Source organism: Zeugodacus cucurbitae, chromosome 2 (assembly GCF_028554725.1).
Source record: "Zeugodacus cucurbitae isolate PBARC_wt_2022May chromosome 2, idZeuCucr1.2, whole genome shotgun sequence".
NCBI classification, from domain to species: domain Eukaryota; kingdom Metazoa; phylum Arthropoda; class Insecta; order Diptera; family Tephritidae; genus Zeugodacus; species Zeugodacus cucurbitae.
The window spans coordinates 6,119,619-6,147,110 of NC_071667.1; the positions used below are offsets into that span (position 1 = coordinate 6,119,619).

The window sequence follows — 27,492 nt, forward strand, 5'->3', positions numbered from 1 at the left end:
TGCGTGCAGAAAAAAATGTATCTTTTGTATTGCGTAAAATTTTTTATGACAATTATTATGGCATGCGAGTCAACTGTTGTCACTTGTTGTTTTGTGCCGCTTTGTTGTTTTTCCTCGCTCGAGAGTGTGTCAAACGATGCAAATGTACGCTAAAACTGTCACACAAATGAGTAATAAAAGAATAAATAAGTATGTACAGTCAGCGTCATATTTCATCGTACGGCACTCTAAAATCAAATTTTCCGTTTTTAATCCATTTAAATGAAAAAACTTCTTCTATGAACTGATCAAAATAAAAAACAAAATATATTTCATATTCCAGTTATAAAAATTATTTGCAAACTAAATGTAAAAACTCAAAAATTGGCCTAATGTTCAAAGTTGGTGCGTCATAATTCATCGTACGGCATTGTTTATCCTTACTTTTAAGGATTTCTTGTTATCATTTTAAAACAAAATAGCTTCAACATAGAAGTGGAAGCAGTTTATCACGTGTTGTGAAGTGGACCAGTGGTTATTTCCTATTTTGACAATAATTGAGAAAAGATATGAAGCTTCCTCAGATTTTAGAGAAATTGTGATATAATAACGAAAAGAAGCAAAATCAATGAGCGAAATTGATAAAACTACCTCTAAATATAAGTTTACAATACAGCACATACTATTTGTTTATAAAAATTAAAATGGAGAATAAAAAAATGGATCGAGAGGCGCGCGAACACTTAATGAGGGATATAATTAGGGATATGGCACGAAAAAATGGCCGTGTGAGCTGTTCAGAAATATGTAGTGAAGTGGAAAAAGCTTCGGAAATAGGGTTGAGCAAGTATACAATTCAGAAAACATTTTGGCGTAATGGTTATCCTCAAATTATCGTCACCAACAGCGCGACGAGCACCGCCTATATCTGAATCGAACAGTCGAAAACGTATAACTTTCGCAAATCAGCACTTGAAGAAGGGTATTGACATTTGACAGACAGTGCTTCTCACAGACGAAAGCATATTTAATCTTTTCGGCGATGATGGACCATAAAAAGTTTAGTGAAAACCGGACACAACGCTTCTTACTAAAAATTTGCGAAGTACTGTTAAATATGGTTTAAGAAACTTGATTGTTAGGGGATGCATGATAGTTTCTTGAGTTGGAAAGCCGATCTTTATTAGAAGAAAAATTGACAATGAACAATATTTAGAAATTTTGAAGCAAAATTTAAAGCAGTCAGTTGAAAAAAAAATGGGCTTAACTGATGCTTATGTTTTAAAACAACAAAACGACCCAAAGCATACTGCATATTTGGTTCGCGAATGAATGCTATATAATACGCGAAACAGCTTCACACCTCTCCACAAGGCCCGGACCTAAATCCCATTGAATACTTAAGCGATTATATGAAAAAGAATCTTTAAAAACATACAATTATGAGTCACTTAAAAAAAAGGCTTAATAGAAGAGTGGAACAAAATACCGGCTACTTTTACAGCTACACTCATCTCTTCGATGCTAAATAGAATGAAAGACCCACAAACTACTATATTTTAAGTTTCTAAACAAATGTATCGCGTATAACATAATAATAAAGATATTGATTATACAAATGTGTAACGTACGATAAAATATGACGCAAAAATTGTGTTCAGTTTAAGCTTTTTTTAATTTATCATTTTTATTTTGAAATATATTCCATCAATTTGCATATAAATTATACTATTTCCAAGCCTTCTTTTATCTATAGAAGAACTTTTTTCATTTGAGTGGATTAAAAACGGAAATTTTCATTTTAGAGTACCGTACGATGAAATATGGCGCTGACTGTATGTGGATAGAAAAATTACCTAGTGGTAAAGTGTCACATATGGATCTACGCATATTTCTATCATTACAGACATATGTACATACGTGTTTATGCAAGTGACGGTGATGCTTTCGTCGGTATAAAAATATCCACTGTTTGATGGCCCGCTGACGGCATTTATTGAGTGTAGCGAAGCGGGTATAGGTGTGCTGATACAATGTGGGTTGCAGATGATGCAACATGCAAAAATCTCGCTATAAACTGAGACAACAGAGTAGTAACGCAACTAACAAATTGAATTTAGCATTTGTTTAACTGAAATATCAGTTTACTAGATATTTAAGGGATAAGACATTTTAATATATAAAAGTGGTTGTAGGTTTTGTACATGCAAACGTTTTTAACCTTAAATAATATTTTATACTTAAAAATTAGAAAGAAAATTTATTTATTTTACTCTTCGGTTTATTAGATTTCGAAATTTTTAATTCACTTTATTGAATACATATTTATTTTGTAGGAAAATTTAATATTTTTTATACTATTACTAGCAGATCGCTCCGGCTTCGCACGGGTTTAAACAAACATTTCAAAAGTTATAAGTTTTTACACACTTATGTATGTATGTACTTTGCCGTTTCTTGCGTGGGTTCATTTTAAAAAAGTAAAATTAAAAAAAATTTGAACATGAAATTATATTTTATTTGTAATGAGCTAAAACTTGACTTCTAGTCTGTGGTGTCCGTTGTATTTCTCTCTGATCGACGTCCTAGTGCGAGCTTGTATATTTGTAATATTTTGTTCTTCTAGCCGCTGCACACGCTCCGTACTCGACTCTCAAGCGCGTACTTGGCAGGTTTTGAAATTTTGTTCAGCAAGCAGCTGCGAGCACTCGTTACACTTCTCTCTAGCACACGATTGCGATGTGAAGAGAATGACTTGCAGGACGATTTTCAGTTTCAGATTAAGATTCACGGAGTCCCGATAACTATTTCCTGAAAGTTGGGATTCTAGCAAACAAATATAGCCTATGTTACTCGGGGTGAATGTAGCTTTTTCATAAAGTTTACTCTTCCTTAATGAACTCACAAATGACAGAAATAATTGTATTTTTTACTGCATTGTACAAACCATTTGGCTGGCGGCAAAGTTATGTTAGATTAATAGTCAGACAACGGATGGTAAGTATGATATTTCATAACACCATTTTCTTCATATATACTAAGTATTTAGGTACATATGTATTCCACTGACATGGTGTTGCGCTGCATTTTTAACATATACTAACGGGTGATTTTTTTGAGGTTAGGATTTTCATGCATTAGTATTTGACAGATCACGTGGGATTTCAGACATGGTGTCAAAGAGAAAGATGCTCAGTATGCTTTGACATTTCATCATGAATAGACTTACTAACGAGCAACGCTTGCAAATCATTGAATTTTATTACCAAAATCAGTGTTCGGTTCGAAATGTGTTTATCGACAAATTTTGTTCAGCGATGAGGCTCATTTCTGGTTGAATGGCTACGTAAATAAGCAAAATTGCCGCATTTGGGGTGAAGAGCAACCAGAAGCCGTTCAAGAACTGCCCATGCATCCCGAAAAATGCACTGTTTGGTGTGGTTTGTACGCTGGTGGAATCATTGGACCGTATTTTTTCAAAGATGCTGTTGGACGCAACGTTACGGTGAATGGCGATCGCTATCGTTCGATGCTAACAAACTTTTTGTTGCCAAAAATGGAAGAACTGAACTTGGTTGACATGTGGTTTCAACAAGATGGCGCTACATGCCACACAGCTCGCGATTCTATGGCCATTTTGAGGGAAAACTTCGGAGAACAATTCATCTCAAGAAATGGACCCGTAAGTTGGCCACCAAGATCATGCGATATAACGCCTTTAGACTATTTTTTGTGGGGCTACGTCAAGTCTAAAGTCTACAGAAATAAGCCAGCAACTATTCCAGCTTTGGAAGACAACATTTCCGAAGAAATTTGGGCTATTCCGGCCGAAATGCTCGAAAAAGTTGCCCAAAATTGGACTTTCCGAATGGACCACCTAAGACGCAGCCGCGGTCAACATTTAAATGAAATTATCTTCAAAAAGTAAATGTCATGAACCAATCTAACGTTTCAAATAAAGAACCGTTTTTTTTTTTAAAAAAGTTATCAAGCTCTTAAAAAATCACCCTTTATATGTGAACAAACCAGTTTGATGTAAATAAATTAATGTAACTAATTAAAACTCACTTTGGTTGAATACAGTTATATTTAGCGCAAGTTTTATTACGCTAATATTACACCTCTATATGTCACGGTGTTGAGCAATCGAGAATTTTCCCAAACAACCGGTATTTTCTAAAGAATTTCCAAAAAGAAAATAATTGGACAGTCTTTATGTCGATACTAAGGCGAGTACTTGTACAAAAGCAAGCTTTGAAATGGAAGGCTTAAATGAAATATTATTTTCGATGAAGAATATCTTGTTTCATATACCTTTTGGTGAAAAAAAAATAACGGAACTGAGAGTCATACGAAATTCAATCGGTATTTCGGTCCGAGATTTTAGAGTTTGAATGTATTCGAATTTAGAGATTAATTTATAGTGTTAGGAAGTTTTCGAAAAATATAAAAAATTTAGCAATACAAAATACTAACCAAACCAATCGTCGTTTGAGGACACCGTTATTTGGCTTAAAACATCAGCTGATAACTTATTATAATCTGTAATCTCCAGCCGATCGTTTATGGCCGCCAGTGAAGAACGACGCTTAGTCGCCTCTGACTGCTGCTGTAGCGCACTTCCACTATCGACTTTATCAGCGGAGTTTTGACAACTATCTACCACATCACCGTTCACACCGTTCGCGGCACTACGATAAAACTTACGCGCTACACGTATGAAATGAAAGAGGCGTGTCGTATCGGCGGATGACACACTACCGTTGGGCGATACGCGTTTTGTTGACACACATTTCACAAGCGCACTTGGTTGAAAGTTTATATTTGAGTTCTGCGTGGTATTGCAGTCAGACATGGAACTTGGAGGTGTACTCACTTTGGTTGAATACTCGCCACAATTAGCGATTTTATTCTTTTGGCTAATTTTATTGTTGCTGTCACTTTGTCTTGTTGCGGCTTTCACTGGAGTGTCATCACCACCACTGTCACCATTAATAGCAGTGTCTTCATTATTGTCATTATTTACAGGCGGTTTTTTGGCATTGTAAGAGATGTCGGTGTGCGCCTTTTCACTGGAAGCAACCGCAACTGATGTGTCACCGTTATAGTTTTTATTGCTTTTTTGGTGGCCCCTGTTGTCGTTCGACTGTTGTTCATTGCTTTCGCGTCGCACCGCCACCACTTTGGCAATACCTGCCGTCGTCGCTGCGGTAGTTGACGGAGACGCGTTTCGGAACTCTTTATGGGGTGTGATACTACTGGCGCTCCGTGTCAACGTCGCATGTTCAGCAGTATGCGCGTGTCGCTTCTGTGCGCTATTTGTCTGCTCACAACTACCAAAGCCGGCTTTGCCACGACCGCTGCCGGCGAGCGCCTGTTTACACCAATACACATTGCTGTTACCACCCGCGCTAGCGCCTGTACCGCTATAATAGTAGCGACGACGAGAATCCACCGCTTTGCCGTGTGGTGACAACGTAACAGCTGCAGGCGTTATGAATTTGAATGAATCGCGTGGACTGGTGGAATTATTGCGGCGCTGACGGCGTTGACGTAGCGAGGCGTTGGAGGTGTGCGAGTGGCATGAAGAATTCGAAGAGGAGGAGGATGTGTTGGAGGAGTAAGACTTAAATACAGTGTCACTGTTCTTATTGTTACAGCTTCTAATTGTCGCCGATATGAGTGCGATTTTCGGTGAATTTGTTTGCCTGAAACTCTGTCGCAATGCGCGCTCACACTCGTTAGAACTAGCGTCCGAGTTGCTTGGGTCGTCGCTGCAAATGGCGAACGATGTTGCTGTCGTTGTTGCCGACGTGTGTAAATGTTGCGCAATATTGTCTGCATGCGTTCTATGATGCGCAGCTGCGTTACCAGACGCTGTAGGTGTAAGATACGAATTGGACTGTATGAAGACACCGTCACAAGTAATTTTTATTGTTGTCACCATGTTTTAAGCCGCATATTGAAAAGTGTTTGCGCGAAAATAAGTCGATCAAAGTAATAAAGATGTGTTTTTGAAGTGAAACACATTACAACATTTTTTTCAAAAACTATTTTTTTATAATCGAATTTATTAATTTTTCATTATTTTAAAATTTCTAGTCGCACCCTAATGAAAAGTAATAATAGCGCTTCACTTTTTATACGTCAATATTATTATTGCTGTTCATTACATTTTTTTTCGATTATTTTTTCGTTCTTGATTAGCGGCACAACATAAGACTTGGACACTACAAATTTGTAAAATAAAATCAGCAACAATTCACTAAATTAAGGTCAATAGCCGATTGTAGGTGGAAACCGCAAACCTACAATTTCGACGGCGGAAAATTGCCAAAAATGCACCGTTAAATACGAAAAGGTCTGGCATTAGCGTTTACTATTATTTTTCCTTTTTCTGTTGTATTAATCTTTTCAACTTCAATACAAACACTTCGTTTTGGAATTTCATTAATAAAAGTGTACGTGTTTAGTCATACGCCTGCGCTTTGTTGCTGCTATATTTTGTACAAATTGTGCCAAGAATATACGAGAATAGTTTTATAAGTCAGTCACACTTTGAAATCATTTATTATTAATTGTAATTACAATTCAGTCTGTTAATTACGATCTATAATATTTACATTTTTGTTTGGTTTTAAAAACTAATGAACTCTACAAAACTTTTCTAGCTAACCATTCCCAGTTTCTTGAATATACCGTTTGATTACAACGATGATAAAGTCACAACTAAACAAGTAAGGAAGGGCTAAGTTCAGGTGTAACCGAACATTTTATACTCTCGCAATTTATTGATGTAATTTTATAAAGATAACACAAGTCGGCCCATATATTTGGTATAAAGTTCAATAGAATAACGAAAATCATAATAAATAGTATATGGGGACTGAGGTAATTCCTAAACCGATTTCACTCGTTTTCACCACCAAGATACAATGTATCGAAGACTATACGCTCACTTAATTTAATATTACTTATAATTAGGTATATGGAATCTGGGGGAAGTTATGACCCGATTTTTACCATTTCAGGTACAGAGAGCTAAATGGCTAAAAGAAACGACTGCAGAAAGTTTGGCTTATATAGCTTTATTGGTTTGCGAGTTATATACAAAAAACCTATTTGGGGGCGGGGCCACGCCCACTTTTCCAAAAAAATTACATCCAAATGTGCCCCTCCCTAATGGGATCGTATATTCCAAATTTCATTTTCCTAACTTTATTAATGGCTAAGTTATGACACTGTATAGGTTTTCGGTTTCCACCATTTTGTGGGCGTGGCAGTGGACGATTTTGCCCATTTTCGAAAGCAACTTCCTCAGGGTGCCAAGAACATGTGTTCCAAGTTTCATTAAGATATCTTAATTTTTACTAAAGTTATCGCTTGCACGGACAGACGGACGGACAGACATCCGGATTTCAAATCTACTCGTCATCCTGATCATTTATGTATATATAACCCCATATCTAACTCTTATATTTCTTGGTGACACAAACAACCGTTATGTGAACAAAACTATTATACTCTGTGCAACAGGTTGCGAGAGTATAAAAATTAGGCAAAAAAAACATACTTTAAACAAATATTATTTTTATCACAAATATATCAAACTACCCTCGTAAAAAATACAAAAAAAAAAATTAGCAGAAAAGACTTCAATTAACGCAAATAAAGCTTCTCAACCGCAAATAGCCATTCAAGCCAAAGCATAAAGCGACCGTAAAATAAAAATCATCACAATGCATTTAATTGAGGCATTAACGAAAGGAAAACAAGAATACACACATGTGTATGCACACTCGGAACTCCCACCTATGGTCAGCAGAAATGTTCTTTACAACAGAGTATTAGTGAATTTGAGCAACATTTGTAGTGTGCGCCAATTAGTGACAATTCTAGTTCTACACCACTTCTACTTCTATTTTCATTATTTGCAGTGATTCAGCAAAAATGAAAGATAAAAACGAAATAATAGTCAGAACTGAAACGCCAAATTCAATTCCTATATGCTTGTAACTAAAATAGAATCATACACACAAATAAGCGCACTCAAACATGCTAGCAGCAGACATAGAGAAATCTACGAATTTTACAATGACGACAAATGGAACCAATCGACAAATAAAAAGGTTTACTATGAGAATGGCCTGTTCCACATACGCCCTGGCGTACATAAGGCTATGTACACATGATAGAGCAAGTGCATATACAGCACATAGTATATGCGATTTTTTGGCTATAAAGGCACCGCCACTGAACAAAAACCTTTTATTGTTGCTTTCCGCACATATACAAACACACATTATACATACTTGTATGTTATGTTTGTACATATAAAATGCTTTAAATGCTCTACAGCAAGAAATTCCGAATTCAGATCTACTGAATTATTGTAAAAAGTACGAAAAACTAGCAAAGCAAATAACATTACACAAGAGTGAAGTGAAGTCTGCCTATATAATCGTATACATACTTACGTCCAACCTTACCAATATATCTACTATGGAAAATATATGCAGTAGTTAGTAACATAAGTTAGAAATCGAATGAAGAAAAATACCTTTTTCGAAAATATGAGTGCTAAATATGCTTTCTGGGCACAGTTATTCCCCAGATGTATGAGATGACTATTATTGTGGCAGGCTTTTAAACAGGTCAGAGAACCTTAGCATAGTTCATAGAACCATTCCCCTACAATGCTTATCTAAAGCATAAAGGATATGAAGGTCCATTACCTATTTTCAACGAACATTTTATAGTCTCTGTTTTGATTTTTGTAAAGAATCGGAAAAGAAACTTAACCTCAAAAATCAATAACGATATTGAACCTAATAGCGTTTTTAGACATCAAATGAATGGATCAATAAGAATTTTCATTGAGAAATCCCCTTTGTCTTTTAAACTGCCGGCTACTCGATAACCGATCAGCTGTTATACATTTTTGTTTTTTGCTTTTCATAAGAAGTTGGTAAGTTTTATTAGATAATTGATACTTTTAGCAGCGACATCTACCGTAGCTTTTTTGAGTTACATTTAATTTTCAAGTGGATTAAAATTAAATTAAAAGGTTATGTCGACTTTTATTTTGTATGGTAAACCGACCGTAATAAGCGTTTTAATCGAGCAGAGGCCGGTTAATTGATCAATTAGCTCCTGTGTGAAAAGGCTATAACCAAATCTATGTTGCTAGACACAGGCCTGTGCAACTTTTTTATGAAATGTTTATAACAATTAAAAAATAATGAAATTGTTATTACTTCTGTGTTAAACTTTTCAGCCTCCTGGCATTTGCTGTATTACACATTATACATCGAGTTAAGTTTCGAAGAATTTTTTTTACATTTCACAACTATTTTGCGTTACTGTATGGTAATGAACAATGTAAGCCAATTTTAAAATTCCCTTTTGCTCACAGAGATTTCGTCGAATGTTGGATTACATACTATGCGCTCAAACTAGTAAATATAGAGAAAAAAAACTACAAACACACACGTGCAAGTAAGTAAAGTTATTCGGTCTGCCAATTACTGTGTGAGTTTTCGCCTATTCAAGTCAGCCAACGAGCCACCCAACCGTAGTTTTCGTCTTTTTGGTATTCATGTAATCATGCGCAATTGTTACACATACAAACATCTCTATGTAGATATGTACACACTATTATTCATTCAATTTACGCTTCAAAATGGTATCGTAATACTAGTATTAGGACGTTACCCACCCAAGTCTGGGTTGACTTTCATGCCCAAGTGTTTTGAAAAAACTACACTGGTGAAATATACGGAGGTATGTATATATGTATATAAGTGTAGATAAAATGTATGTAATTGCATTACAATTGAAAATACAGGTGCAGTACGTGTTGGATTTGGATATTTTCCGTTTTTCTAGGTTGGGAAAACACGATTCTATGGACGTTGTATAATTAAAAATGAGAACATTGCCACTAGCGTAGAATGTTAAAGAGTGCACAAAACACATACCCTTTAAATAAATATATATATCTACATATACACACAGGTTGATTAATATGTATTTTATACGATGCGTGCATTTTTTGGCACGGAAGTCAATGGGAATCAGGCTTGCCTTCAAATTCAATGGAAACGTCACAAGCAAACTAAATCAGTTTGTGGGAAATTCTTTTGCAAACCCGAAACGAATGTTATAAATAAATTAAGATTAGCCTGAACAATGTTTGATTGCATAGGGAACTTGATTTTTCAGTATTTCGCTCTGATTATTAATTAGTAAAGAAAACCTGCTTTCTAATTTAGCACTGAATACAGTGAGGTAGATAGGAATCCTTATATACTTATAGGTCTAGCTTTTGTATGGCCTTATATTATGTACAAAACAAAACTTAATCATCTCAAATCTAATTTAATTAGTTTACTAATCTTAACTTTACATTCACAATGCTGTTGTTATTGTTGTTTACAATAAAGTTTGAAAACTTTTTGCAATCGAAAGCTGTATTCAATATTCAGTGAGATTTCATTTAAATGTACAATTTCAGAAGTTTATAACACTTTTTTTTTATCACATATTATCAACAGAAGTATCGAAAAGTCATTATAAATACAGCTATGGTGTGTTAAAAAAATAAAGGGAATTGTAAAATTTAAATCGTTGAAAGAGCGAACCGCTTTTCCAAAAACCGGGTTTGAGAAGTTTTTCGACGATTGAATGAAGCGTTGACTTAAGTGTATAATATCGTATGGATACCAAAGGTGCTAACATTAATATAGACAAATGAATAAATATAAAAAAATATATATATTAAAAATCCCGTTACTTTTTGAACACATCTCCTACATATGTTTCAGCTGTAATGTAGATACCGATCTAAACCACTAATTTTCCAATTTACAATATTTATGCAAGAGTGCCTGAAGGAAAATCCAAAATATTCATATATTCAAACACGAAGCACACCGGCATGTGTAGATAAGAGAAAAGTGAAAACTTTGCATGTGCAAATTGAACATGGCCGAATATATATACTATACATACGAGTATTTACTATTAAGACAATAAACGAAAGACACAGCTAAAAATTACGAACAGTCATAATAGACCGTTAAAAACGAAAAACTTTACGTCAAACTAATGGATATTAAAAGCTGCTAAGCTATACTATGAATTACCGTTATTTAATGACGAACAGATTTACAACTACATATTTTAAAGTGAAGTGTGGGGAAAAAATTAAAATTTGAATTGAATAAAATAAATAAAACAGATATATAACGTAGAAACGATATTTGGGATAATTTTTTTAAGGCCAATTCATTGTTCAATGCAATTATGGAATTTACTTATTGCCTGTTGATATTGAAACGGATCAGGATATTAATGTTGACAATGAAAAAAACCTAACCCGATAGGCCGTCTACACACACTAACATGTGGGACGCCCACTTTTTGTAGCGTGCCAATAATATTGCATAAGTAACAAGAGGCTTCCAGCTTCAGCACTCAGTTCCGGTGTATGTGTTATTATTTTTTTACGGCAATTTTCCATTAGAAGTGGGAAAACATCATCGTTTTAACAACTTTAACAAATGCATGACGAGAAACAATTATTTAAAATTTATTTCGACACACTACCAGTGAACAAACAAGGTAGACGGACTTAAAACATATTAAATAACAAGGAAAGAAAGAAACTGAATGAGAAAATGGAGGAAAAAAGTGAAATAAGAAACGCAATGGAAAAAACTAAATAAATAAACAAGCAGTGATAATTAATCAAAAGTGAATAACCAGAAAGGCATAAAAGTGACCAAAAGGTGGGTATTATTAAATAGCACGAGTTAGCACAAATTTAGTATGCGAAAAAAACAGACGGCTACAAAAAAGCGTTGGGGTGTGAAATGAACAGACACGTTGAGATCGTGGAAAAAATAATAATTGTGACGTGAAAACGTAAAAAATACCACAAAAAATGGTTAGCGTCAAGTTGGAGCAGCGGAAAAGCAAAATAGCAAATAAAAAAGAACAACTGGTTAGTTGTTGTTGGAGGATATGCGCAGCCTACACTATATCACATTTGGCTAAAAATAGTACGTCTGTAGGTAAGAGTGACGTTTGCGCATGCGCATTTGTTCGTTAGACCCCTTTCACACAGGCAATTTTTGTCGCGGCAATTCTTAGTTTTATAGGAGAGGGGGCGACGAGGAGAGGAGAATCGCGCCGAGTCTGCTGTGTTCAGGCAACACGCTTTGTGTTCTTATTCGTAACAGTTTGCTGCTACGTAACAGTGTTGCATTTGCACACATTTTAAAATTAATGTTTACAATATATTTGAAAATTTGAATTTAATCATTTAATTTTGTAAGTAATTTGCAAATACATATAGAAATATGCATAATATAATTAAAATGTGCTAGAAAATTGAGAATAACAATAAAAATTAGTTAATGAAATATATTTTTTTGCTTGGAAACGATGCGTACAAGAAGTTGAGAAAATAATATGAAAGAGAATGACAGAAAAACACGAACAGAGTTGTCGAACAAGAATTTCTCGTGTGAACGCAAGGGGCGACAGCAAAAAAGAATCGCCCGAGAATTAGCAACAGAAGTTGCCTGTGTGAAAGTGGACTTACTGTTTTTCGCTTATTTCATTTCAATTTGTTGCAATTATTTTATTTTCTACCGGCTGGCACAATCTTTTGTTTTGTCGAATGGCTGGCCGTCAGCTGAGCAGCGCGTTGGAACAGTGAAAGTATTTTAGCAGACATACCAAAATTAAATTTACGTATGTGCGTTAAAAAGTATATTTTTATAAAAGAAAACCAGTAAGATCTTCATATTATATAAAGCCGGTATGTTGTAGAGGAGAAGGCTCTCTTAGTTTCAAGCGCGATCTTCTGATTAAAGTATCCTTTCACATGAGCTTACTAGTTTTATCTTGGAATAATTTACGATAATAATAACTCTATATGAAAATCATTAATAGCTCTGAAACTGCGTCGTCAATCTGACCTCTAATTCTATGGCAATAGTAAGTAGTAAATTTAAACCTCTATTGGAAGAGTATTATCCTCTGCAGCTCAAACTCTTAGCTTTCCTTTCGAATTCAAAGCAAAATTCGTGCAACAACTATCATTCAAAAGCGAAGTCTGTTAAGTTACTGAGTGGCTTTTCGTAATAAAAATGTCTAAAAATATGTGTATATTATGTGACATACATGTCAAATGGCTGTGGGAAATATGTTAATTATATATGATATGCACGAAAATATGTTATTCATTTCGTTTAGAGAGTGAATTTCTTTTGTCTTATGCATTGGTAGACTTTCCGCATTATTGGCTATAAGATAATTGCTAGCTATATGTATGACAGATAAGTTCGACAAAAAATTCCGAAAGCAATGGCGCAAATACAAGATGACACGCACACCGTAATCGCTGCCAACCAAACGGCAATAGCGGCAAATGACAGAGTCATTGCAGACGATCATTAACAGCAAACATTCAAGCGTTTGGGGTAAGAAAAAAATATTTAAAATGCTTGGCGCATAGTTGGCGCTGCAAATTGTTTATTAAACTGTTGGTGGTGGCGCCGCCGCCGCAAAAGCCTAACCGCATGTATATATGTATGTGTATTTGTGTATGTAAATATTTAATTGAAAAACAAAAAGCAATGCGGGAACGTAGCTTGAAGCCGCTGACCGCTGAGGTAAAACGCGAAATTTATTTATTCCCCTCTACCGATTGTTTCTTTGGCAATGTGAAAAAATCAGAAAAAAAAAATTGAAAAAAATCGCTGACTACTAGAAAACGCACAGCGCAGTAATATCGACGTTGCAGACATGCCAAAGTCCATAGTGATTGCTAGACTTTCACTTGCCGCTAAAAATGGCGGGGTACAACGGGTGATGCATTCGAACACATAGAGCGCAACGATTGCTGCTGAGGATTTCATTCGTATTTCTTTGTTTTTGTGTGTTTTATTACAAATATTACAACTTTTTTCATTTTCGCCTTTGGAAAGCAACAAATTTGTCAAGAGTTAGCTGTAAGCTGGCGCAACGTGCAACAACAGTGGCGGTGGCTGCAGGAAAGTTGCAACAAGAAAAGTTGAGAGGTGAGTTGGAAAATCAGTTGCAAAGGGGAGTATGTGCGCTGAGAGGAGCTGTATAACTGGAAAAATGGCGAGTCACCGTGCAACAGCTGGCGAAAACTTGTTTTCTACGATTATATTTGTAGAAAATTATATATTAAGGAAAAAAGAACACACTAAAAGCATGAGTATGACTATTGCAAGCGTGGAAAAACTATAACGGTAACTTAAAAATGGATTACTAAAATAAAGAAATAAATATGGTGCATAAGAAATATGGAGCATTTAATACACGGATGTATTTAATGTTAAACAATATTAAAATATTTTATTTAAATATGTATTATATTTTAAGCCTTAGAAGACAAAGAGAATTGAATCAAAATAAAAAAATACCAAAATGTTTTCATTGTTTTAGAAAGATGTTAATTAGGCTGTGTCTCGAATAAGTAGAAATTTGAACGATGATATTATAAAGATCCTCCTGAATTATTCTATAAGAAGGTTTCAACGATAGATTTCACTACATTGTATTGTCAGAAATTTTGAATTAAATTTTGCATTAAATGAAGAGATTAAAAAGACGCGAAAGATTTCAGTACTGATGTTGTTAAATGGAAATATATATCAACACTTCGCGAAATAACTCATTCCTTAGCGATTTGGGAAAATGATTAGGCGGTAATAGATTAGGGCAGGTGGCAATATTATACTAAGTAAGTTATTGATTTATTTTCAAGCAGACAACGTAGCTGCGAAGCTGATTAGAAATACACCTAAGAGAATAACACTGGAGTAAAACGAAAGAGTCCTGTTATTTTAGGAAGCGAATTTATAGCATGTGATAAACTCAATGACTCAAAAGAACTAAGATCTTCTTAACGACTACATTTCTTGGGTTTATAGATTATTTTCGGTCTAAGGATACTCACGCCAGTAGAAAAAGCTCTATAGCGAATTAAAAAAAAAAACGAAGTGAATCAATATAATTTCAGTCTGATAGGACAGTTTCAATTCAAAGTCTGCAATTGTTGGTAATTGAAAACATTATTGGACCCTACATTTACCTATTCTCCGGCCACTTCAAGCTTAAGCACATAGAAGCAACAGGCTTTGAAAGTATGAATTTGGTGCAACTGGAAGTCTTAATAATCGCCGCTATTAGCAAATAAGTAACACCAAAATATGGTAAAAATTGTCGCGGTATTCGCCGCCGAGCTTAAATAAATCAGTATAAAAAGTAAATGAAGCCTGCGAATTTGAGAATATTCCAACTGCACTTAATATAAATAGGTTTATATAACACCCAAAACCCTTAAAACTTTACACAACACATATTCTTGGCACAAGTTGTACAAAATAAATTAGTAATTTTCGCAATAGTCTTTGTTTTGTAATTTTTATACTCTAGTAAAGTAGACAAATATTTCGAAATCTGTTTACTTGAAAAATATTTTTATTTCAATTTCACATATATATTTTTAGCACTTAGCGCCAATAAAACCGCACTGGAAGTACTCGTCATACAATTAGTATGAGTGCATCACTTCAATAGTTAATAGCTGTAATTTCGTTCCGTTTGCGTATGCAACACTATCGCGACGCGGACGAGCTTCAAAATCGACTGAGACTTCAACATCAGCCGAAATAAACAATCAACCGGCCAAGCCAAGGCGTCCAGTACGCCAAGCAGCGCACCTTTTGAGTTAGCAAGCAAAGTCTAGCTAAGCCACCAGCAAAACAACCGGTCGGGTGGCACACTCGAATGCCGCTAAATGACCGACCAACCTACCGATCGATCAGCCGCACCGCGCACAAACAGAGCGGTCGATCAAACGACCGGCGGAGCATTTGACCGATCAGCTCAGAGTAGTGACTCAAATCTTACCTTTTCACTTGCAGCCAGCTCGAAACTCGAACTCAACAACGCGAGTCAGGCAAGCGATCGTTGTCTACAGTAAACTACAAATGGAAGTGGAAGTAAAGTAGAGTAGTAAAATGTTTACTTTTTCAGCGAGCATTATATCGTAACATCACGAATGCGCACTTACGCTCTCTGCTCAACAATGAGTAATGCATATTTGGCTTGGCAGCGCTCGCTTAATATTTTTCTTTGTCGGCCATTGCAGTCACTTGGCGCTTGAGTGTGCGGCGCCTTGAAGTATGTGAAAAGGCATATCGTCGTCGGAGTCAGTAGAGACGGCTGAGTCGCCGAAGATGCGCTTATACAAGTGCAAAGCGTCACAAATTGTGCTCGCATGTCAGTTAATGAGTAATCTATCTATTTGAGGGTTGCACAGTGCTCTGTAGATATCGTTAAGCAGGAAAGCGAGGAGTGATGTTTTTATTTTGAGCGACTTGTCGTGTGCTCGATTTTTAATTTTTCCATTTCCAGCTTTTTATTATCTTTTCCAATTTTCGTTCATTTGTCTCTGACTCAATTTTAGCTCAACTAAACTCAACTGGTTCGGAAACAATTCGAGTTGCCGATCATTTCAGATGTGCGAAAATTCACATCGTAATGGTGTCATCCAAAAAAAGACACAACAAAATGTTGCTTCTAACGGTATTATCGCAAACAAAGTCACTTCAAGATTGGTGAAACCATTTTACAAGCGAAATGTGAAGAGAGTTATTCGATCACTGAATTAATTATGACTGAACATTAGTTAATTGCTTACCTGTGAGCGCGCAATGAATGCGAAGAAATGGGTCAGAGGCTTGCAATGAAAACTGCATATATGTAAGTGTGGGATACATATACATGTTTTGGTGTATAGTATTGGAACTGGAACTGGAAGTAAAGCCCAATCATAAGCTTTACTACTAAACTCCCTCCTAGATTAGAGAGAACTTACAAAAACATGGTCTATATGTAACGATTAAAGGAGAATATCGAAAACTAGAAGCGCACTGAAGTTGGACGAACACAACAAAACTATTTTCTGTCTTCAATTTCGACCAAATTTTAAAATACTTGGTTTTGATAGTAAATCACCTTTTTCAATAAAACTTATATTACTTGAATTTCCTTTAAGCAATATCTGTTTATATTTCGCCTACTCTATTAAATATATGTAAATAATGAATTTATTTATATACATTAATATATTATTAATGAAATTTACAATTAATCGCTTACTTAACTCATTAATTTTAATTTTATTATTTACAATTTATTACAACTGCGGTGCTGATACAAAATTACGTCGGAAATCGCGAGTTCATGGCAGATAAAAGTGTAGGCGGCTGTTAATATGAATGTAAACAATTATTGACTCATAAATGACACAGAATTCGATTGTGGAATGACGCATATGTATCCGGTAATAATTTTATTGGCAATTATTAAATTTTTATTGAAAAAATAAATACGTCCTTTTGTCAATAAATAAATTAATAAAAAATATGTGTGAATTGTTATATTATTGAAATATTTTTACTTTGATAGCTAACACACATAAAATATGTCAAAAATCTAGTCAAATTAATTTCAACCATAAAATCTAAAATCCCTACTAAATTCTATTGCTAAAGGCATACTGGAATGAGTATCACTTTATACAAATATTTATCGAATCAAACATTTCCCATTGGCCTAGTCAATAAAGTGCCATATTTTATTCACTGTACAACTTTTTTGCGTCTGATTGGAATTTCGGTTACATCGCCAAGCGAGGCGTAATACAGTGCGCCGACTATATAGTACATTTACAAAAAGATCCACCACTGACAAACGTCGATTATCAGATGGATATAAGTGCCTATGGACATACTCGTATGTGCTGAAATGTAAATTTGTGAAAAGTTTTGATGAAAAGCTGTGCTCCAGCGCTGAAAGACTGGCGGATGTGTGTAGGTAATATAATACATGCATGTATGTACGTATGATGTGTGTGCAAAATGTGCGAAAAAGAAGAAAAATATCGCCTAAACAGTGGGGTGAGATAATGGCAGAAAGTGTTAACAATTCATGTCAGTTCCAAAAGGAAGGCGGCATTCCACAGATATTGGAGCAAAAGTATACCAGCACATGAATATAAAATCAAGCAAGCAACTAACAAAAAGTCCCTAAAACGCATAGTCTTACTTTTTTCTAAGTTATATGTTTATTGTCTTTTTTGAAGTATGTAATTTATTAATTTCATTGCAGGGCTACTACTTATTCCAATGATTAATTATTTTCGTCTATCTAAGAAAGTCCTTTTACTTTTGCATATCAAACATTAAATTGAATCCATGTATAACAGTAAAGTAAACACAACAACTCCTCCAACACCATGTATATGGCTTCAGGTTTTGAAAATATTTTTTTTATTATTATTACAATTACAGTGGAACTTCCATAACTCGAACTTTTGAATTGGCAATAGCGTTAAGAAATCAAATTTAATAAAAATTTCCTTCCATAACTCAAACTTCCTTAACTCGAAGTTCTTCATAACTCGAACTTTTGAATGGACAATAGAAGTCAAATTTCATACAAATTTCCTTCTATAAATTTAAAATTGTACTATCGAGGCAGAATTTTAAAGGAGTCTCTTTAGATCGTAAGGAGACGAACATAAAATATGATATCATTAGATATTATTAAAGTACATAAATAAAACTGTGTAAAAATCTATATTTTAACACTTTTTGAAAAATTTTAAGTTTTAATGAAATTCTATAACCCGAAGTCTCTCTAACTCGAAGTTTTTTTGTGGATTATGGTGATTCGAGTTAGAGAAGTTCCACTGTATTATTATTTCTCTGCCGATTTTACAAAAATTTTGCATGCAAAGTAAGTTTAGTTGTTGGTCGCCAGTGGCGAGCGCATATATAAATGATTAGTTAATTTACCAGGCACGCGCTATGACTAAATTTTTAATTTATTTGATTTGGCCTCGTGCCTTACTCCCTCCACTTGTGGTTTGGTTTGACAGCCAACGCCTTAAGTGCAGTAATTTTGCAACGACGAATGGGAGGACAACAGCGTCTAAACAAGCGGACAGCGCATTTTTATTTTTTCTAATAAATTCAGCGAGTATGCGGCGCATAGTGTTAACTACTAGCGTTATTTTCACTGCACTATTGGTTGTTGTTTTTCTCTTTCATTAAAAGCTATGAGCTTACGGGTAGGCAGACCTCAAAACATATAGTACGAGTATACAAATATGTGTAATAAATGCAAGTGTGTATTGTATGAATATATGTATATGTGTCTAATTGCCGGTGAAATTAATATCAAAGTAGTTTGGGCGGGTCTCTTGTGCCGCTTGGTCGGTTGGAACTGACGACAGACTGCCGTGACGGCAATTTGATGCGTTGTTCGTGATTTTTCATTAATGTGGTAGCATCAACAATGCAGCAAAATAAAGTTTCCTTTTTTTTGCATTTTTAATTTGATCTTTTTTCTGAGAAAATTTGTGCGACGACAACGTACAAAAGTTATAGTGAATGATCAAATATGGTGTGATGTTAATTAGCAGTCGCACATCGGCTAAGAGCGTATAGTACATATTCATATGTAAGTAGATATATGAACATTTATATTTTATTTACTTCAGCATTTTTAAATGGGCTTAACTTAACTGCCAGGAAAACGTTTTTGGTATTAGTTACTTACTTTTCAAATATTTAATTAACACTTATAAAGAGTAAGATTTTACTTACAAATATGGTAATCTTGAGTAATATTTAAATGCTGATTTAAACAATATGACAAATACAGTACACACAAAAGTTAATCAATTACCTGGAAATAAAAGAAAAAACTTGTTAATTTTTAAATATATGCGATGATAATAATATAAATGTATGTATGTATATATATCGTTGTAACAAGACATAATAAGTATAAATACTACAACAAATGAATCATACTAACTGCATGAGTTTAAAAATACACAAAAATAAAAACATTCACCAACAAAACAATGTGACAACTCTGGTTGGCAGTCGCCAAAAATAATAACACGCCAAAAGCACTAACAACAAGGCAACAAGCCAGAGAATGGAAATAACCAGAAATAACAAGCAGATCGAGAGCAGAAAAAATCCTAAATACTGAACCACTGACGTCACTAAAAATACCCACGACTCCCAATAGCAACAGAACAGCAACAACCAGCGCCATGAAACTATACGGAAACCGCCAGCAGCACTTAAAAAATGCAAACAACAACAAGACGAAAAAGGAGGTAAACAACAAAGCAAAAACAAAAATAGTATCCATTATGGGTGAGATGAAAGTATGAAAAAAGGAATTGTTAAATGAGAACGGGAGCTAACAGGCACGTTCGCCAAGAAGGAGCTCAAAAATACAGCCAGCAGTGGTATTACTAAAATAGCAAAAGAAAAAAACGCAAATGCCACTAGCGCTGATCACTCTACTCTATATACATACTTATATAAAACTGTTTGTATATATGTACAATAGCAAAGCTGTAAGACAAGTCAAAACCAGGCAACAACAAAATAAACTAAATAAGAAGTGGCAAAGGAATTCGTGATGGAATTCAAAATGGAGCACGTAAAAGAAAATAGTGGAACATTGGGAGAGTCTATTAGTCTGCACATTGGAGAAAGGGTCAAAAATATATATGTATATATTTACATAATATATGCTTGTAAAACGTTTTTATGTGCAGCTTATAATAGGCTTTAGTAAAATATAGATATATGTAGGTTCTTTAAATAGTAGAGACAAGGTGATTATCTAGAATAAATAAATCTTAGTAATTTGAATCAGCTAAACAACTTAAATGTATTCTCTCAAAACTGTGTTTTCAACCCAAACCCCATCAACTTACCTTTCAGTTCTTATTTTGACTCTACGCCTCAACAGGAGTTAAAGGAAATTATATAAAATATTCAAATACAAACTATTACATTATTCAACGAGTGTCGATCCACCGTTTCAGATGTTATGTCCGCCACTGTGAAACTACTTATGATCATAGATACCTACTCACGCAGTACTAAGTACATATTTAATGGAAGCAAATATAATCAGAATAATTGAAAATCGTTATTTAAAAAGAAATTCTCATCATCATTAAGAAACGTCAAACGCCCCCTGTTGGCCTGTTGGCCTGTTGGCCACTGCAGGTCGTTAAGGAACCGCCAACAACAACATGAAATCGCACATATTATCATTGTCGAAGGCGATGGCAGCCAGGCAGGCAGCCAAGCAATCGGTATGGAGGAATGGTCGGACAAGCGCAAATATTTAAATATGTGAGGCTAAAAATAGAATTTTCAATATTTAAAAAGAGAGGGATAAACGAAGAATGCAAAAAATGCGAAGCATAAAACGAAAATGTAAAAAAGAGATCTAAAAAAAAAACATTAAAATTTACAGCACAACTCGTAAACTAAGAACGAAAGAAGGGAAAGTGGGCAGACTAAACAACCGGCGTAAACAAGAATAGTGGGTACAATGGTGAGACGACAGGTTAAGCATACTTAGGTGATATGGCTTTGTTTGTGCTATAGAGGGGTGTGTGGATTGGTGTCAATATGCAGTCAAAGCATGTAAATGCGGCCGGCAATAAAAAGGTAAGTCGAAAATAAACACATATATGATTGTAGACTTGTTGGTATACACTTATGTATGTATGTATGTATGTATGATTATACTTTTGTGAATAAAAGTGAGAGAAAGAGTTCAATTTCCAATGTGACCTGCAAAAAAGGCAACCGAGCCGCCGCACACTGGACTAAAAGGACATTTTTAACATAAAAAAACTTTAAAACATTTACATTTTTGCTAATAATGCAATATTCGGGATATTCATTACATTTATATTTTTGAATTCGAAATAAATTGTTAAAGCTTATACAAAAAATATTTTTTTTATGCGCAATAATCACAAAATATAGCTAAAACTTGTATACACACACCAAAACTGAAATATATGTAATTTGTATAAATTTTTTATATTTATTTTACAAAAGTATATAGTAACCCACTACGCGTTGGCTTTCCAGACGGGCAGACGTGCGACACATTTCCGCGCCCCTAAAAGCTTCTGAGGAAAAAAAACCACCAGCAGCAGTAGCAACCAACCAACGGCAACATTGTTGCCGGGTCGCACCGGTTGTCAGTTGTCGGTCAATGGACGCTGGCAGCCGGCTGTTGGTTGCCGGTTGCTGTTAATGATGCACGCTTGGACGAACGGACGAGTGATTGGACTGTGGAAAAGTAGACTACCAGACAATTTGGCAGACGTTAACACAAACATACACATACATACACATGTATATGGAGTTTGTTGGAAGAGGGCGAGAAATGTGCCTGGATCCGATGGTGGTGGCAAACAGATGACGGGATGGACTAAGGCTCAATTCGTCGCATGCTTTTACACACATTTACTACATATGTATGCATGTACGTACATATGTATGTACAAATGTATGAGTGTGAGCCAAAGGTGACGACTGAACAACAACAACAACTGAGTTGCTTTGACGGCCCGACTGTTTTTGCTTGTGTTCGATTTCTTGCTCTGTTTGTTGTTGTACAATAATTATTTTCTTGCTTATTTAGTCGCTTTTTGCCGCCAAAATGTTGCACGTTGCTCTATAGCTTTACGAGGTGCTACTTAATGTTTATTTGCTTAAATTTTGTAAATTTTCTGTTGAATTCGTTTTACTAGCGGAATGTGGGTGTGAGAGGATATATTGTGAAATGCAAAGAAACGAGTGGCTATGTAAGAAATATGTATACAAAATATTATTAAAACTCCTTATCACTACTTATTAATTTGGTCCTTTGCTTTAAAATCACAAACAGAAAAACAATTAAATTATAAAATCACTAAAAAAATAATTATTAAGAAAGTAAAAAGCAAATAAAAAAATAACAGAAAAATTAGCAATAAAACAAGCGCAGAATAGTGGCCCAAGAACACGAGGGTTCACATCAAGATAAGTGGGTGTCATAAAGGAAATTCCCTTTGAATCGCATACAAATGTACGTCTAAGTTGATATCCAAATGACAGATGAATGAAGAGTGTAGCAGGAGTTCCATATTAAAAAAGCATACGATATTAATGTTTACAGACTAAAATGTAATTAAATTGTCGCTTTGCATATACTCATGTATTTATAATAATGTGTGCGACAAATATTTAGCGAGTGGCAAAATGACAGCTGCAACATTTTTCTATGTTGTCTTCATTAACCGTCAAAGGTATACTCACATTCAAGCGAAGATACATCATACATATGTACAAAGGTATTTGAATATTTACCACCTCTATAAAAAGCGTCGTTTGCAAGGTAATTTTAATAAATGCACGCATACATTTATTTATTATGTGTGTATGAACTGAATAACCGATCACAGAGCTATGGGCAGACGTGCAAGCTACTGTAAATATTTCGTTTTAACAGAAATACGCAGTTGTAGTGCTTTTAAAATTAAATTTAAAATATACAGTGATATAAAAATTTATTGTATGGCATGTTGAATTCTCAAGACCCCTAATTTATACTCATTTTTTGGCTTCAGTTTTTTCTCGCTAAGCTTTGGTTGAGAAAACAGTTGCCTCAATTCAATCCTCCATTTATGGATACTGATAATACTTAGGAGAACACAGCAAAAATTTTGTACGGAAGGTCTGAGAAAATCACACCGATAAATGACATTATACAAATATATTTGTCAAAAGCCGCAGTTTCATTTACTGAATGTTAAACATAACATTTTTATTGACCTTGCGATATGAATGAAGGATCTCCCCTTTAAATTGTATTATTTACTACCATTGTATTATTTACTATTCCATATTGATATCAAATTAAATATTTTTATAATCCACTATTTACGCATAATACGAAATGAAATATAAAGATGAAATGAAATGCAATTGTGCGCGTTTTATTTGCTTTTTCGTGACTCGTTGTTTGTTTTTCGTTGAGCTATCTGTTTTTGTGTTTAACACCATTCATGGGCAGGTGTATAAGCCGAGTTGCTTTTGTTGTGGTGACTACATTTTTCCATATATACAAATCATACCCACACAGGCGCAACACTTGTGGTTGTTGTTTTTTGTTTGGTTGTGTGCCAATATTTCATGACGGTTGTGAAACATTGCGAATATCACATACGTATTTCCGACATAATACTGAAAAAAACTACGATACGTATTTTATATAATTTAAATATAAATGCAAATGAACCGACTAACTCTACATTTGACATACTCTATAGGCACGTATATATATTTCTTTGTACATAGTACGCGCAATTACTATCGGTTAATATTATCGAACACAACTCTTGCATTGTATTTGTTTGTTGTTGCAATAATAGTTGCCGGCCATCTATCTACAACTCTAGTTCGTTGTGTACTTTTTTGTTGTGAATTGTAAAAACAATGCCGAAAATACTATTAAACGCACTACGAACGTGTCACTATATACATATGTACATACGTATGGAAATACAACACTATAGAGAAAAAAACAACATTGTTTACGTTGGTCAGTGCTTTTGAATGTTTGGGAATTTTTTGAGTCGATTCACAATTTTTTTTTAATTCAAAATATCAAATTAGGCTAGTCAAAGAACAATCAATCACCATCATAATCACTATAAGCGAAAAAAACTTGTATTGACCATTCAGTCATAATCTACATAGGTATGTACACATATTCAAATGTATGAATATATGTATATGTGTTCACCTTTTTCAAATGTATTATTTATTTTTTATTAAAATTTCCTATATATACATTTTTGTGAGTTTTTTGTATAGTTTTCAGTTATTTTCAATTCCACTATATTCGCCGTGTCTTAATATTAATCGTAGTTTTTATTGTTATTTTCAAGTACAAACATATAGTAGTTTTTTAAGTTAGTGAATGGAATACTGCCAGATTTTGAAACCGCCAACACTCGGCAGACAATAAACTCAGCACCATCAATGATCAGCAGCATTGATTTGAGCTCATAAATACGAAGAAGTTGTTGTGCGAACTGGTTAGACACCTTTTTTATAATTTGTAAAACTATTTTGTTTATACTTTTTGTATTAGAAAACCGTAAAAGTCATCTTACCATATTTGAAAATAACAACACATATCTAGTATAAAGATATCTTTAATTTTACTTAGAACTGGTTTTTATATTCGTCTTTTTTTTACGTCTTTAAACGAGAATGTACATTTTATTATATTTTTTACCGATGGGACTTAAAATATAATCTAGTTGGCCTTAGAAAAACCATAAAATTTTTTTGTGCTACAACAATAAAACAGTTACAAAAGTTGCATATAAATTTGGTCCAAAATATAGTAAATCCAAAATAATAATCAAGTAGTATAGAAATGTGGAGCAATAAATATAATACATAACCTAAAATAAAGAGTGTAAATGATCCAAAATGCTTTTATATTTAAATATATGCTATAAATCTCTTTTTACTATTATTCAGTGATAATTTCAGTCAAATAACAACATAAAACATTAATAATTTCAGTATTTGTAATGTTTGCTAATGTTTATATATTCTACTAGTTTTATATTTATACTAAAAAAATGCAAAATCATAAAAAATGGATACCAAAACACAAAAACGTAAAAATGTTCGTGAATGCAAGCAAAAATGTCCTAGGCGCGGCCCATTCAAAATATGTAAATATATGTATGTATGTACATACATATGTACAATTGATAATGGTTATAAAAAAGGAAGAGCAATTGCGCACAGAGCTATACGCACTTTCCCTTCAGTATCACACTTTGTATATATACTTACTATTTACTACATCCTGGGCACATTGCCTGCCACCCAAGAGCACATGCACGACGTTGTCGTCGTCAGTGCGTGAGTTGACGAAGATGTAATGGTATAAAGCAAATAATCTACTAAATATTCTTACAAATCACTACGAAGTTGGCGTCGTTAACGCATCCTGTATTGAGTTGTTATTTTGTGGTAAAACCGTATTACAAAAGTATATGTCTATAGATTTTACCACACGTACGTGACACTGATGAATGAGTTCCGATGGAGTTCATCGATTACTATACTCCTCGGACAAAGCGGTTGGACCAAAGAGCGGTAATTTAAATGATATTATACCTTGATACTATAATTAATTTGCTAAGAATATCCTGTTTCCGAGAGAACTGTCTACACCCTAACCATATGGAGATTCTCGAACAAGCGTTTACACTCACATATTGACACTAGGCGTTGTATTTTTATAGCGCGCCCTTTAAACAGTTGTTGGTTGTAGTGATTTGATAAGTCTATAGAAGTTTTCTCGAATGCGCTTAATTTTATAATTATTTGGGAATATTGGAATATTAGATATTATTTGTTTTAGTCTCCTTAGAATGTAGTCTAATCACTGGCCAATCAGCCATAAAAAAATTTACACAAGCATATTGAAACGTCTGCATGTTTTCTTGTTGGTCAATCTACTAATGCTACTGAACTCACCTTATTGCTTGTGATTTGGTGTTATGATTTTGGTAACAATTAGCAATCCCCTGTATGTTTTTACTTGATTGACAGCAGACGTTTTGATTGTTTTAGATTACTCCAACTAAAATATTCTTATTGGGAAAGTATATTTTTTTCGCACTAGTACTTTTGTATTTTAACAATTAGAAAACACTTTTTCTCACTCACACTGAATTGCTTTCGCTGTAAAACTTTTGCACTTATCATTCAATTTTTTGCTGTCGTTGTGGAATTTTTCACATACATTTATTTTTTACTTTTTTCACGTTTGCATTCGCGTTACCGTCTCGTTTTTCTCGTTTATTCGCTCTACTCTTCACGTCTTCATTGCTGCACACCTTACAACAGCGGATAATTACAAGTGGAAAAATAAGGTAAAAGCAATTGACAAATACTAAGCAAAAGATGGCCCACAGAAATTCTTCGCACCACCTTCTGCTTTAATTTTAACAAATATATTTTTCAATTTCACACTTTACTATGGACTCATTTATATTTACAATTTATATTTTAAGCAACACAACACGTTAAATCACAATTTTATAATATTATCGTGCAGTTTTTACGTCCGTAAATTCACAGAAACAAATATTTTAGTGCCGTTTTTGGGGAAAATACTTACACGCCTCCACTATTACCAACCTTGCAATATAACCCACCACCTATCCATTGGATCATTGGAACGAATTCGGTAACAGGACCGAATATAAATTGGATGGTGAATAAGGTTTGTGTATTAGCTGAATATAATTTCCACAAATAAATTTACCAAAAATTTTGAACATTTTGATGTACCTGTGAAATGAAAAATTCATTTCAAAATCAGTTGAACTTCAATTTGAGTTTAAATTTTGAATTCAATCAATGAATAGAAAAGCAGTTGTTGTATTTTGCAAACAAAGTAAATCTGCAATAGAGTATGAGACTTAGTGATACAAATATGTCCATATCAACATATGTAAATAATAAGAGTCTAAAT

At 34.2% G+C, this 27,492-nt stretch overlaps 2 protein-coding genes and 1 long non-coding RNA gene across 4 annotated transcripts in view; 2 read left to right on the forward strand and 1 right to left on the reverse strand.

The window, feature by feature from the left end:
* The window catches only part of LOC105214080 (mucin-5AC), a 39,688-nt gene extending 23,804 nt beyond the window's left edge, over positions 1-15,884 (reverse strand). The window contains exons 1-2 of one of the 2 annotated variants that reach the window (XM_011187276.3): positions 15,492-15,884; positions 4,456-6,209 (exon numbers count right to left, since the gene is read on the reverse strand). In XM_011187276.3, the coding sequence (XP_011185578.2) occupies positions 4,456-5,926 (1,471 nt within the window). In that variant the 5' untranslated portion in view covers positions 5,927-6,209; positions 15,492-15,884. Of the gene's footprint in view, positions 1-4,455; positions 6,477-15,491 lie in introns of both variants that reach the window. The other variant, XM_054231905.1, reaches the window with a different exon arrangement.
* A 3,421-nt stretch (positions 15,885-19,305) lies between these two features.
* LOC128922200 (uncharacterized) lies at positions 19,306-24,353 on the forward strand. The gene is made up of 3 exons (XR_008471459.1): positions 19,306-19,557; positions 20,850-21,590; positions 21,990-24,353. It is a non-coding gene; the product is annotated as an uncharacterized LOC128922200 (long non-coding RNA).
* A 2,137-nt stretch (positions 24,354-26,490) lies between these two features.
* The window catches only part of LOC105214079 (mucin-17), a 65,390-nt gene continuing 64,388 nt past the window's right edge, over positions 26,491-27,492 (forward strand). The window contains exon 1 of the transcript XR_008471446.1: positions 26,491-27,240. The gene's annotated coding sequence lies outside the window, so the exon portion shown is untranslated. The remainder of the gene's footprint in view (positions 27,241-27,492) is intronic.